Here is a 14,960-nt window from a genome sequence, read left to right as displayed (position 1 = left end):
AATGACAGACGATTCCCGCTTCTTCGGCGCGGACGGACGCCGCCCTCCCGCTTGCTCTGCTCCGATTGGGCGTAGTCTGAAACGGCACCAGCCGATTGGCCCCCCTCTCTCCCTCTCTCTCCAGTGCCGCTGTCACTCCCGGGAGCGGTTGTCTCTTGTTTTCGCGTGTTTGCTGGAGTAGCTATGGTGGTCTCTGATCAGAGACTTAATGAGGCAGAGCCAGAGTTGCAGGGCAGGCACATGCCTTTCTGGTTTATAGGAGTGTGGCGGGGGCCGCCTAATGCAAGCGGGGCTGTTGTCAACACCCGCGCCCGTTTCTCGGGAACAGACAGCGCAAACCTCGCCCCCTTCCACAATGCAAGGATGAAAACAGTCTCTTCGGAGGTCGAAGGTCACGTGGCGGGGGACACACCGGCACATGTCAAAACTGGGCGGATGAGGGGAGAAAGAGAAGAAAAAAGAAAAAGAAAAAAGGCTTTTTTTTTTTTTTTTTTATAACCGTGGGCTCAGCTGAAGGTTCAAGGCGGGGAGGTGAAACCGCAGGCAGGGCGGGGCTGGTCTGGTCTGGTCTGGTCCACGAGGCACGGGATGGATTTTGAAAAAGAAAAAACCCAAAAAAGCAGGAGTCCCCGTTGCGTCACCGAGGCGGACAGACGGGGCAGACGGGTCGGTCTGAGGTCCCCCGCCGGCCCCGCGCCGTGAGTCACGCTGTCTGGACGGATCCAGCCGCGGGACAGACAGGATTCCACCCCTGCCCCGGAGGACAGGCAGCGCGCTGCCACACCTCTCCTGCGGTGAGAGGGGCTTTCCTCAGAGCCGGGGAGAGTCAGGAGCCGCTCCCGCCCGACTGTGCTCTCCACAGCCACTCTCTCCACATTACATTACATTAATGGCATTTTGGCAAACGCTCTTATCCAGAGCGACGTACAGTTGATTCGACTAAGCAGGAGGCAATCCTCCCCTGGAGCAATGCAGGGTTAACTCAAGGGTCCAATGGCTGTGCGGATCTTATTGTGGCTACACCGGGGATTGAACTGCCGACCTTGTGGGTTCCAGTCATGTACCTAAACCACTACGCTACAGGCCGCCCTGTACTTACCTACACTTACATACAAACTCACACACACACATATACACATACACATACACACTCACACTCACACTCATACACACACATACACACGCCACGCTGCACACACGCCACGCAACCCCTTCAGGGTGATACAGTTATATCCATTTTATTCAAGGGGGTCTGGGGGGGGGGGTCACACTATTGCCAACGGTTATATTAGCCAATCATAATGCGCTATTTTAGGTGGAACTGGCTTGGCCAATTAAGTTCCAGAGGTGGCCAGTACCCCTCCATTGGACACGCCCCCCGATTTTGTTGTCCTGGGCAAAGCGACACCGAAAACCATTCAAACGTACTTTTATATAACACATTTATTGAGATTCTGGATGTTGCTTGAACGGTACTGGCAGTCTCACCTCACGTACGGATTTAAATCGACGGCCGCTTGAGGACCGGCCCGCGACGCCTGGAAGGTGTCGGGCGGGGTTAACGCGGGGCGAGGAAAAGTCGTCCGCGGCGATAATCGGCGGTCCGGCGCGTCGACACCGTGGCCCGCGCTGGAGTCCGCACACTACCATTACTGCGGGGATTTCACTGGCAGCGCGCTCCGACCTGGCAGGAGACGCGGCTTGAACGCCGGCCATCAAACACAGGCAACGATCTCGCAAGCGCACGAGTCCCGACACCCCACCGAGACGGAGAACTCCACAGCCGTCCGTCTTCCGCGATCGCTCCTGACTGCCAGGTCCCGCCACAGCCCGCTCTTGCCTCGCTGAGGCGAAGCCCGGCGGGCAGGGCGGGCGGGCGCGCGGGACCAGGGCAGGACGGGCGCTGCCCTGCAGAGGCACGTTCCCCCCCCCCCCCCGCCGGCCACGGCCGACTGCCAGTCTGCTGCATTACTGCGCACGGCTGAGTCTCGCTGAATCTGAGTCACGGCTGAGTCTCACTGAATCAATCCAAGCCTTGTCTGAATCTCGCTGAATCTGAGTCACGTCTGAATCTGAATCTCACTGAATCTGAATCTCGCTGAATCTGAATCTCGCTGACTCTGAGTCACATCTGAATCTTGCTGAACCTGAGTCACGTCTGAATCTTGCTGAATCTGAGTCACGTCTGAATCTTGCTGAATCTGAGTCACATCTGAATCTTGCTGAATCTGAGTCACATCTGAATCTCGCTGAATCCGAATCTTGTATGAATCTCGCTGAATCCGAGTCTCGTCTGAATCACGTCTGAATCTCACTGAATCTGACTCTCGACTGAATATCACTGATCTCACATTCACAGCTCATGTACAGCGTTGTACAGCCTTACAATCAACATGCAGAATTGCAGCACTTTCAGGAAGAAACACTAGACAAAGAAAAAATATATATACATACATTTTCTTTGTTCTTAATTAACTGGAAAGAGAGGCGAACACCATGCTAAACACCACTGAGAGAAGACACAGAGAGAGACTCCATGCTAAAAAAAATGAGGACAGGTGGAGTGACTCCATTTTAGAGTCGAAAGAGTGACAAACAAGTGAACCCCCTGCCAGCCTCTGCCAGTACGGGCTTGGCCGGCGCACATGTGACCCACGTGAACGAGTTCAACGATAACCAAAGATGACAACTTCCGAGACCGGTCAGGAAGCCCCATTAGAGGGGAGCGTACCGAGATTAAGGGCTCATCCCCCGGTGAAAGGGCGAATTGGCACGGTGCCCGTCGCTCTGACAGTCAGAACGGCAGCGCTCCCCCGAGGGGGGGGGGGGGGGGGGGGGGCAGGGTGGGGGGCGCGGGGGGTGCGGGGAGTTTGGACTGTACGTGTGCTGCATCAGCCACCCACATTCGCCCGTTTCCTCCGGTGAAAGACCTGAACGCCAACATCCTGCTGCGCAGTGGAGCGATCGCGGGGCGGAGCACGCCTCAAACAGGAAACGGGGGGGGGAGGGGGGGGGAGATTGGGGGCTCAGCACAGTGATGATGACACAACCAATCAACTGGACAAGAGCAAGTAAAGGCCTTGGTGCATGGATGGATGGTGCCACGCAGAGTATTGCAGAGATGAGGAGGGGAAAGAGGTGGGGAAGCCGGGCTGGCACAGAACGAACGTTCTCACAATGTTGCTGGAATGTTCTCACAATGTTGTGACATTGGCACTATGTGGCAGCGGTGTCGTGAGAAGGTTTTGTGTCGGTTGAGGAGGGTGTGGAGGGTTTTCATTGGGAGGAAGGCATGTGAAACGTCAGCTCTCACCACACCGATGAGCAGCCCCACCCCTCGGTCCGTTCCATAAACACACACGCCCACGCACACACACACACACGCCACGCCCACGCCCACACACACACACACTCACACACACACACACACACACTCACTCTCACTCTCACACACACACACACACTCACACAGACAGACACGCACACACACACACACACGCACACGCACACAGACACGCGCACACACACACACACACGTGTGCCAAGGAACACACTCACACAAATACACGCAGAGACACACACTCACACACACACACACACACACACACACTCACTCTCACACACACACACACACACACACACACACAAATACACGCGGACACGCACACACTCGTGAGCGCAGAAGCACACCTTGTTAACAACAAAATAATCCAGGATAATTGCTTCACGATACCTTTTAAACGAGAACTTAAAACCCGACTTAACAATAAGCAAAGAATAAAATCAATGCTTCCTGGAAAAAACCTTTGCTAATCCCTAAATATATCACTTGGTACACATATTATGGAAAAAAACATTGGTTTGCTCCTAAAATAGTACTGATATCAACTTGCTATACCTATACTGTATGTTACGTGTAAAGTTTGTGAACTGTCCATGGTTCTAATACTATACAAATCCTTGTTTACTCTTAATAAACCCTTAAAATAGTTAATTGTCAAGTATACCACATTCATTATTTTAGGTCTGGAGGAGCTTATCTGTATTTTTTAAATCACATCAATGGAAAAGATTTGCTAAATATCAACTGTGAATACAATTAGATGCCAAACTTTTATCTGACTATTTTATGATGCTTATCTGGAAAGATCAAACCATTCGGGAAAGCTTTTTTTGTGGGCTTGAACATGGCATCTGATGAGGTGAGATATTATATGATTTTATTTTCATAAACATGGCTGAATACTTACTAACAGTGCAATAAATAAGTCTTATGAATCCACCTTTTAGCATTCATCGAAAATAGCCTACTGTACCCAAATCTTCCAAACTATGCAATTTTCATGCAAAATTGACACGTCAACATGTAGAAATCCTGTTCATTCTGACAGGAGGGAATATCTTACACCTTCAAGCGACACTAAGAGTCGAACAGTAAAATGTAGTGCGTCACTGAATGAGATAATGCGTGTGAGAGTTTCGGTGAGGAAAAGGTGAAGACATCTTGGGGGGAATCTACATTAAACGGGGGGCAACAGAACGAGTGGGCGATAGAGGGGAAATCTTTCTCCGTTACATGACAGGTTTACGAGGATTTATCACATCGGGAGTTCTGCGTGGAAACCTCCGGAGGGGCATTACCGACCGCCGTCTGGCCGACGTGCTGCTCGTGTCTCTCACCACCGTCATCCCTGAGAATCACACTGCTGCTCACACAGAGGCAGCACCGCTTTCCTGACACTCTGCGCGTTTTAACACGGCCGTCCCGGTTTATCCCGTGCAGCGGATAGCACCGTCGCCTCACGGCAAAAAAAAACTGGAAATGGTAAATGCCTTGCATTTATATATAGCGCCTTTATCCAAAGCGCTGTTCAATTGACGCTTCTCATTCACCCATTCATATAAGCACTCGCACACCAACGGCGATTGGCTGCCATGCAAGGCACCGACCAGCTCGACAGGAGCATTTAGCTCCCGGGGTATGAACCCCGAACAGGGTTTCGGTTTTCCAAATACTCTGCCTTCCTCCTGCGACATGCAGATAAGGCTACTTGGTGGCAGGGGGGGATTAACAGGGAGTGGCTGTAAATAAGCATGTTTGCTCAGTCAACCTACCATGTGTAAGTAAAGGTTCCATTAAAATGTAATTGAAATTCAAACACCGTGGCATCGAAGGCCACGCGATCATATTATGCGTTTCGGCCAATAACATCAAAGCTGCTGGGCCAAGCTGCTGATTGGCTGTCGTGACAACACCCGATTAATGGGATTTGTGTTTTTTTTCTCATCCGGAGGCATTTACACGTAGCCTCATTAAGGCTACCAGGTACGATTCATTACAGACAAACAGAAAAACTGAACATCGCGTGCCGGGGCGTAATCGTTACTGCGCTCAAGAAAAACACCGCGTAATTACGGTTACGGTTTATCACTCACATGGGGAGTACGGTTCAGAGAATACATTAAAACGCTGTTTTTTAATATTCTGCATTCCCAGTCTCAGGGATCCGCCGATGCCAATTCAAGCCACCGCTCTGTGGGTTCTGGACCCCGGACCTCACGGCAGACAGTCAAACATCACACTGAGCAATACTCGGGGCCAGGGAGAGCTCGTTAATTAAAGTATTCCAAGCTATTTATCTCCAATTTCACAAGAACGAGCAGGCTCAGGCACATTTTGAATGGAATTATTATCATTAGCCTACTGGACTACACTTGAATAGGAAATTAAGTGAAATTTCTCAGCTGCCATCTTAAATTTGTTTCTACCGTCAAAAAAAAAAAAGAAGCAGAACACTGAAATCAATTTGTGTGAAATTAGTTTGACAAACGCTTTGCCCCCTTTTCAGATATAATACATGCTTTCCAAGTTAACATGCACAGACAATAATGAGCATCTTACGTTCGTTTACGACCACTTATCTGCTGCACTCTACAAACAGCCGGCTTTGGAGGCAGAGCGAGAGGCAGTCCGCCCCGGAAACTTCTGGAAGGGATACAAGGACGAAGCACGAAATTCGACAGGGCGGCGGATCCGTGCCGACGGGACACCGCGCGGACCGGGAAGGCAGCAGGAACAGACTGTGTGGTCGACTCCCCAAACAGCAGACCGTCCAAAACTCAGAGCTGGGAGTGACCGCACAGCGGGCTAATGACAAGGCCCCCGAGAACCCAACCTTATTAGGATAAACAAAACGCACTATAAACGCTCAACGGGCATAAAAGTCACACAATTCACAATGCATGTCGGTTTCAATGGAGTCATTCATAACCCGAGGGGGGGGGGGGGGGGGGGGGGGGAATCCGGAAAAGTGAGCGAGGAACGCCAGATTGCACAGAAACTTAAGTAAATACGAAATTAATACAAAATGGCCGCCTGAGGTAAACCTCAAGCTGCTAATCTGAGCGCGCGGAGAAACCAAAACAGGAGACGACGGCGGCCGCGGGAGAGGGTAGAGGCCCAAGAGCACGGCACACCTTCAGGGGGCCGAGGTTAAGCCCCAGACGCAAGGCATCCGCAGAACCAGAACCGACAAGAGGAGGAGCAGCTCCAGCCGGGCCGGGCCACACAGAAGCGCAATGTCGACACAGAACCATCATCTAATATGACTGCTTAACGAGCGTGCTGCGACACACTTTGTTTTACGTTTCACTTTTAATCGGCATCTGTGCCGTGAATTGAGACTAACGGGGGTCTGAAACCTGGCATGAGACAAATTGATTCTCCTCCAAGAGGGACAAAAGGGATTGAAAACTAAACTGCTATTCTGCAAAGCTTGCCATGATAAAGAAGCAAACCCCACAGCTCTGTGAGATATTTTCTACACTTCCACGGTATTGTCTTACGTGACAGACACCACTGAAGGGTAGGAGAGACAGACCAAAGTCTGTTCCTAAACAGACTCGTGGACTCCATTCAAATTTCGTTTACCCACAATGCCATTCATCTTAAATCTTTTTCCTCGTCATTGTGGACTGTATATGTTCATACATTTTTCATTTTAATGTTTCGTTTTTTTATATAGCCTTTATTTCCCTGATGACGTCTCCTGTTTTATTGCCACCCTTATCTTTGTATAAGCAACATTGTACCTTTGTATACGAATCTATGAAAAGTAAAAGGAACTAGCAGTTTAGCTGAATGCCCCACACAGGATAACTGTAACACATGAAAGCATCGACGCTGTATGTATGGTACAAAATAAACGTGTTCATTCATCATTGACACACACAAACACACACACACACACACACACACACACACACACAAAACACACACACACACCACACAAGCGCAAGGTTAAGGATACAGGGGTTGTTGCTGTCGATGCTGCAGTTATCTAGAATGAGAGCGAGGCCGTCCATTTCTCGGACCTGTGAAAACAACAAGACACAAACAAACATGTCAATACGCCACTGAAAAGTAGGAAAAGCATCTCTACATACTGCATGGCTGCAGAGAAAATGGCCTTCTGCCCATTCCAACCCAAGAAATGCAACATTCAAAGTTCAGAAATGCTGAGAGCCGATTCATTTCAGGACTTCAACTCGAGCGCTTTATGATTTCCGTCAAGAATATCTTGAGACAATTTCTTTTGTTATAAGCATTTGTTCCAGCGACAGACCCGCGTTTGAATCTTTATCGGTTTACTGCGGTCCCATACGGAACCAGCGTCGACGTACAAAGCCGTGCAGAAAACAAAGCAAGCCAGCCAACGCACCAAAGCGTCAAAATACAAAACATAAAGGTATTAAAATGCCACCACTGCAGGGAAAAGCATAAAAGCAACATAAAGACAGGTGTGTGGGCTCCAATTATCAGAACGCCACCCAGATTTCCAAAAGCCTCCTGATCAGATGAGGTCTAATCACCAGGGACAAGCTGGGAACCCAGAATCAAATGCGATTAGCGGGGATGCGGTGGGGTCACCCCGGCCGTGGCCCGCCTCGCCTCGGGTCAAAGCGGCGGTCCAAGGACGCCCCAAATCATGAGCTCAGCTACGTGTTAACGTCTCTGTTCGCCGCCCCGACGAGCCGGCTACACGTTGGACAGGAGCAGCAGCTTCTCAAACACAAAGACGTCCAGCACAAAGCGCAACCTTAATTCAGCCCTGTTCAATCTCATTTAGGCAACATAAGGTTTATATCTGAACAGAAAAAATTTAAGCATTCACTTTTTTTTTTTTTTTTTTTTTTACATAATATTTGTAGGACAAAGACCTGTTACAGTGAAAAATGTATTAATATATGGAGAAATATTATTTCTTTTGACTGAATGGGCCTTGTAGTGCATGTTTCAGAATAGTAGAATGAATGTTTGGTTCTTGTAGATTTGGACCAGAGACTCATGTACCTTACATGGGACAGAAATTAATTTGCCGGCTCTCGGGTAGATCCAGTAGGTTACAGCAGGGACAGGACACACTGTAGTCCGTTTTCAGAAACACAAATGTTTTCTCGTTTTCGGTTTATGTTACTGCATATATTAAAAATGAAAAACAACACTTCCCATAACCGCTCTTACACAATGCTCTCGAGAAATAAAGCCCAAATCCACTACATGCCATCATCAATAATAAGCCAGCACAAACACGCTGCACATTAATGAAGGCCTGACAGATTTATATTTCTCTCTTCCGGTTCTTACACAAGGAAAACCATAATGGTAAGCTTCATTTTAGTGTTTTACATTACAGGGACGCCCAAAGAAGCTGTAAACTATATGATTTTCGACATTTTTTGTTTCGCGGTCATCTTCACGCAGTTAATATCACCTTCCAGACGATTATGGTTTCTATGACTTGTGCTGAAAAAGCAGCTCACATTCTCGCGACGCCCTGCCCCACATTGAACAACACCAACTGCATTTTAAAACAGAAGGAGCGTTTACATTCTTTAGAAAATAACTTTATTTACCCGGTTGCCGGTTGAAACCCCTGCCCTGGGTGTGTCAAATTGTCCCTGAGCAAGACACCCAATCCCCAACTGCTCCCGACAAGCTAACTGCTACCTTGCATGGCAGCCTATTGCCGAGGCATCAACTGAACAGTGCGCTTTGGATAAAAACGCTACATAAATGCAGTCCATTTACCATTTATTTTGTTGCTTTTCTTTGCTCTGCAGATTTCAGGTGTCAGTGTCAACCACCCAGAGCTCCATGGTGAAATGGCGTGTCACCGACCAAGACATTGATCTGATTTAGTCATTTCATATTTTTATATTTCATATTTAATAATTAGTCAATAAAATACAGCAGCATGGTGAAATAGGAATCTTTGTCCTTTAAACAGAATTGTACGTTTCAATGAACATTCGGAAAACAGACAACATGACGGGACTGGTGAATCGCACATTTGAGCATTGCCGAAATCTGGAGGAAATCTTTGGGAGACATGGGTTTATTTTACATATGATGTACAGTACAGTCATACGAGGGACCAAAGGACTAAATAACAAGAAACGTAGAAGCCTGAAAAATAAATACCGCTTAATTACATGTTATGAATAAGCTTCACTTCCGATCGGCTGCCATTTGTGTGAGACTTTGCAGCCGGCCTCTCCGAAGCTAAAACACAACGAAAATAAAATAACCAAACAGACGTTATATTCATAGCAGGTCCAGTCCAGTACTTGCGTGAAGTGGCTTCACTGGCCTGACAATGCCTATTTCCTGCGAATGTATTTTAATAGAGTGTCACCCACAAAATAATAACAAAAATAAAAATACATTAAAAAAAACCAAAATAGCCCCAGGCCTTGGGTTCATATACACCCGATGAACAGCGTTAAAAAAATAAAAATGTTACAAAACAGTTTACGGGACATTCCCAAAAACAAAGTGAATGAGGGTTCCCAGCGTTTCGGAACACTTCTCACGTGCTACCGCCCATCCCAAAAAGGGTAAGACCCCCCTGTCCTCACAAGATCCTTCAGTGGTCGCCATGGCTGTGTGACCGGGCTGTGTGACCTACCCTGTACAGGGGGTTCTGTCCGTTTGTGTGTGTAATATAACCAGAGACGACGAGAGGAATTATTTTTAAACCGAAGTCGGTCGGCAAACGCGATGACCGTTTCCTTTTAAGACATTACAAATCCTGCCAGGCGCAGGCGTTCGTGCGGTCGTACAGTGTGAGTGTAAACCGATCCAAACAGCAGCGCTGGGCACACCACACTTCCTATAGGTCAGACAATCCGCGGCATTGTGTAGCAGTTCTCTCTGTCACCGCAAACTTCACTGAACCACCCCCCCCCCCCCCCCCACCCCGAAAACACCACGGGAGCGCATGGATGGAGGGAAGAATGAAAGATGGACGGAGGGAAGAGTGTTGGAGAGCGAGACCCTGCGGCGGAAATGCAGGCGGTCACTCCAGCTCCAGCCTCCTGCGCCTGGTACGAGACGGCAGTTATTTCAGTTATTTCAGTTACAAGCGACATTCTAGAGCGCATGCGTGCAGAACAAAAGGATTCCACCTAGACCGATTAAGAAAGTGATGAAGAGAGAACAGGCGGTAAAGGTGGAAGGTACGGAAACGAACGAGCGGTTTTGGGGAACGAGACGCGGCGAGATTGTTTATCTCCGAGCCGTCTTCGCGCGGGCGTTGTTTTCCGGGGAAGCGGGTTCAGAGCTGCTCCTGAAAGTGGCTGCAGGCCAGACTTTTTTCGGGGGCCCCCCCCCCCTTCATTATCTGTATTTCGTGCCCTGGTGGTGGCTGCTTGCTCATAATGAATAGGCCACTCTTTTCCATTAAAATAATACCCTCATGGCGGGCCTGGTGCCAGGGAGAGTCATTCACAGGCTGACAGCCCTGCAGAACGCAAGCCAGAGTGAGGAATTTTAATTGTTTCTTGGTATCAACTAGTTGGGCATCTGAATTGGCTGGCTCAAGATAGGATAAAAAAAAAGAAATGGGGGGGGAGGACTGGGGTGGGGGGTTGGATAAGAGAAGGCGGGGGTGGGTGTGGGGGGAGAAGAGGAGGGGTGCTGTAAATTTGGTTAATTAATCCTCCAAAAGTACAGCTTTAAACGAAACAGAAAAAACTAAAAGAGTATAACCCCCCCCCCCCCACAACCCTGGAAAAAAAAAAGTTATTCGGCAGAGAGAGAGAGGACACACAGAAGCGACACATTGAACGTCCCTCGGGGGCAAATCCCAGGGAGATTACACAGTTTAACGGACACAACACCTTATTAGCCTCTCCGCGACCTCTCGGGATTGCCCTCCGACCTTTGACCCGACACGGCCGCGCCTGCTCATTGTGTGGCGCTGACATGAGCCCCCCTTTTTTTTTTCGCGCCCATTAACGCTCCGGCGGGATATCAAAAGGCTGGGAATCCCGGGAATTCCCGGTGACTCTCCCGTCGCCGTGGGGAAGCAGTGGGAGTTTAATTAGAGACGCAGCACCTCCAGTAATCCGCGCTCAGGCCATTCATGAAAAGAACAAGGAGGGGGGGAGGAGATGGGAGAGATGAGAAGTTTTTAACAAGAGGTCAGGGAAACTTTGGCCAGGAACACTGCCCCTTCATCAAATCCACGGGTAAATCCTCCCCAGATTAGCCTGTTCCTTTGTTTTCACGGAGGCCCGCTCCCTCCGCCCACAAGACAGGGTGGCTCAAACGCTGCGGTCCATTTTTTCTGGGATGGCAGCCGGGGTGCATTTCAGAGGTGAGAGTCTGGGACGGTTCCTTCACTCTCAGTTCCACTCTGCTGAATTCATATATTGTAACGAGTGTCTGCCAAATGAATGTTTTGATGATTCATTTTGTTACTTCATGTATTAGCTGCACAAATCTGCGATGTGCACACGAGCAGATCTCTGGTTTCATCCCCCTGGCAAGCTCATCAGGTGTGTGGATCCTAGTGTTTGAATTAACGAATAGAATGAGCCCTGAATTGTGGGGGGGAAAAAAGCTACTTTACTCCCTTCCTGTTGGTAAATGGTAAATGGACTGAATTTATTTGGCTTTTATCAGAAGCGCTGCACAATTAATGCCTCTAAATCACACACGCACTCGCACACCGACAGTGAAAGGCTGCCAAGCAAGGCACCAATGAGCGAATGGTGAAATTGGGGGTTAGGTGTCTTGCTCAAGGACACTTCGACACACAGGGGACATGAACCGGGGGAACAAACCGGCAACCATCTAACAGCCAGAGGACCACTCTAATGTGGTCCTTCTAAAAAAAAAAAAGAAAAACAAAAAAAGAATTAATAAAAAAATTACAAAAAAAAAGAAAAACTGAAAGAATCACAGGACCTGTGTCCTGGTGAACGGTGCATGCTGGTCAGTCTCTGGTTGTTCACATGAGGTGCACAAACACAGCTGACCTCAATGGGATCACAGTACAAGCCTCCAAATGAGGGAAACGGAGGTGCAGAAAAATCACAAAATGGCCGCCTGGAATCGCACGCAAAAGCACAAACCAGAACATTCCAATGGTCACTCTCGCATTCAGTCCACAACGCGCACGGCAGAATGGGACACATTTAAGACTGACCTCTCCATGCATAATATATGTTTTGGATAACACTGGCATCCACTGAGGTCTACTGAGGTCTTATTAAATGAGATCTTTTTTTTTTCTTTTTTTCCTTTTCTTAATGTGGCCTAAAGGATTTTTTTTTTTTTTTTCGCAAAAAAAATTTGAATCGAGAGAAAGCAACCTATCATTATCCTCGAGAAAGTGACAAGACTCTCCGCAGTTTCTAACACCACAGTGGAGATAATTCATCCTTGCGACGAGTGTCGGTCCCACTGTGTGTAGCGCTATTGCTCAACGGTCCTAAAATGTGTACATGAAACGCTGAGCGCGGCCAAAAGGGGTTCTGGAAATTCTCTCGAGACAATCGGCTGCCTTCCAGAGGCTGTGTTTACTGAGGACTCCGATGGTGTTGGGACACGAGCCCTCCTCACAGCAAAAAAAACTAAAAATAAGTTCAATGAGCATTTTAGTCATATTTAAACTTATAGTCTGATTTCAATAACTTTTGACTCCAATGAGGGGAGATGGTTTGACTTAATTTCCAATGATGTGACAATTTCACTCGCCAAGCAAACGGTAACTTAAAACAAGCTCATATTTTGAATTTCAGAGAAAAAAATTATATGATTTGAAGTGTCATTAGAAGGCTCCACACACTGGGGCCTTCCTCTCCACTGCACAGCCTCAGCACAGGGCGACACCGTGCTGTAGGAGACACCGTCTTTCACCGTCCGAGTGAGCCATAAGAGATCCCATGACACTCGCCGTAAAGAGTCGGGGTTCCCCGGTGTCCTGGCTAAATTCCCAACCTGGCTTCCACAATCTCGCACAACTCATCCCTTCATTCAATTGGGCAAAAAAAAACTTGAGTGCCACAATGGCACAAAATGGCCGCCGTTGCATAACCCACGGTGGTCGAGGCGAGTCTCCCTCCCCCCCCCCCCCCCCCCCCCCTCACCGTCAAGCCCAGAAAAGCGCTACATAAACACAGCGCTCTATTATTGCTCCGCCGTAACCCGTGTTACCTTGTTCTGGTTGTCGGTGTGGGCGTGGCACAGGTTGCCGATCAGCCGCACCAGGTGGGCCTTGAAGCTGACGGCGGGGTGGGAGGCGGGGCCGGCGGCGGCAGAGAACTCCTGCGCGGCGCTGAAGACGTTGCGGCTCGCCTTGCCGGCGGCGTGCACCTCCCTCAGGAGCTCTGCGGCGCACGACGGGAGGCGGGAGGAGGGGAGAAAAACACATTGGCGTGAGACGGGCGCGTCGGATGATTTACGACACCCTTTTCCAGGCAGGAACACCGACGGCGGCCCAACGGGCTTCAGGTGAGAGGTGAGAGCGGGGGCGTGGAGAGACGGCGGAGGGGCCGGCGCTTGTTTTAGGAGGGCGCGGCTCGGGCGAGTGCCTGTTGCGAAGGTGCGTGAGCTGCAGGCGAGGTGAGCGTTAGCGTTCCGGTAAGACGGGGAAAGGGGGGGGGAGGGCATTCGGTACGTCTGAGGTGGGGTTTGTGGAGGAGCATGACGCAAAGTCTACTGAGGGAGACCGTCTGTTTCATAAACACGTCTCACGTCTCACAAGCTGGCAGCGGCTGGATTGAGACAATGTTCCCCTCCACTGATCGTCTTGATAAGGACACGGAAAACTTCCACAGAGAAATGTTTCCCACCGATTCAGTGGTTGTGGGTGAGGGGGGGGGGGGAAGACGGTGAACATCAACACTATTATAATTTCTAGCAAAGTTTAGCGTCACAAGACTTTACGAATTGACTTGTGACTTCATCGCTGCGCTTCGTCTTACCGACGGTAGTTTCTAGAAGGTCCGGGTGATCCTGCAGGAACATGAGCTTCTTGTGGTCGGAGGTCATCTCGCAGAGAACGTCCAAGAGCCGCATCACTGTCACGGCCTCCTGGAAAGGGTCAGGCAGAGGTCAGGCCTGCCCCATCACTCCTCCCCTCCCCATGTCATTGACTAAAAAAAATCATCATTAATAATAATAATATAGCAGGTACTGTTATTTATAAGCACCATTAACACTGACAGACATTTAAACCAATGGAAATAAGCATATAAATGGTCTTTTTTTTTTTGAGGAAAAATGAGATCTCTATCTCTAAACGCTGACATTTTTTTTAGGCATCCATTTTGTTATCGTTAAAAAAATGTTTTTTTTTCAAGCCTCGACGGGAGTTCTCGCCACATGACTGACACTAGTTTACTGTAAGTAGGTGCACAGTTGAACCGTGCAAATTTCTGCAATTTGTTTAAGCGAAAAAGACATCAGTCATCATGAACTCCCTATCTCTTCTCATTACGTCACTCCACTCCAAAAAAAGACAAGACACTGGCATATGCAAGAAGCTCAAACCACAGCTCAAAACCAAGCTCAACCAATGCTAGCAATTTCGTCACAACAGCTCAATGGCATTATCATTAGCATATAGCTAACGGTGGTGTGCAGCAGAGTGCTTTGCATCCTGGTA

General features: G+C 48.8%; 1 protein-coding gene across 1 annotated transcript in view; it reads right to left on the bottom strand.

The window, feature by feature from the left end:
• The window catches only part of atxn10 (ataxin 10), a 49,222-nt gene that overhangs the window by 15,838 nt on the left and 18,424 nt on the right, over nt 1–14,960 (bottom strand). Inside the window, exons 8-10 of the mRNA XM_061229414.1 lie at nt 14,278–14,386; nt 13,508–13,680; nt 7,311–7,374 (exon numbers count right to left, since the gene is read on the bottom strand). Coding sequence (XP_061085398.1) covers nt 7,311–7,374; nt 13,508–13,680; nt 14,278–14,386 — 346 coding nt within the window. The remainder of the gene's footprint in view (nt 1–7,310; nt 7,375–13,507; nt 13,681–14,277; nt 14,387–14,960) is intronic.

Source organism: Conger conger, chromosome 19 (genome assembly GCF_963514075.1).
Source record: "Conger conger chromosome 19, fConCon1.1, whole genome shotgun sequence".
Classification (NCBI taxonomy): domain Eukaryota; kingdom Metazoa; phylum Chordata; class Actinopteri; order Anguilliformes; family Congridae; genus Conger; species Conger conger.
The sequence above is the reverse complement of the archived record's forward strand: the minus strand, read 5'-3'. Positions and strand labels throughout refer to the sequence as shown.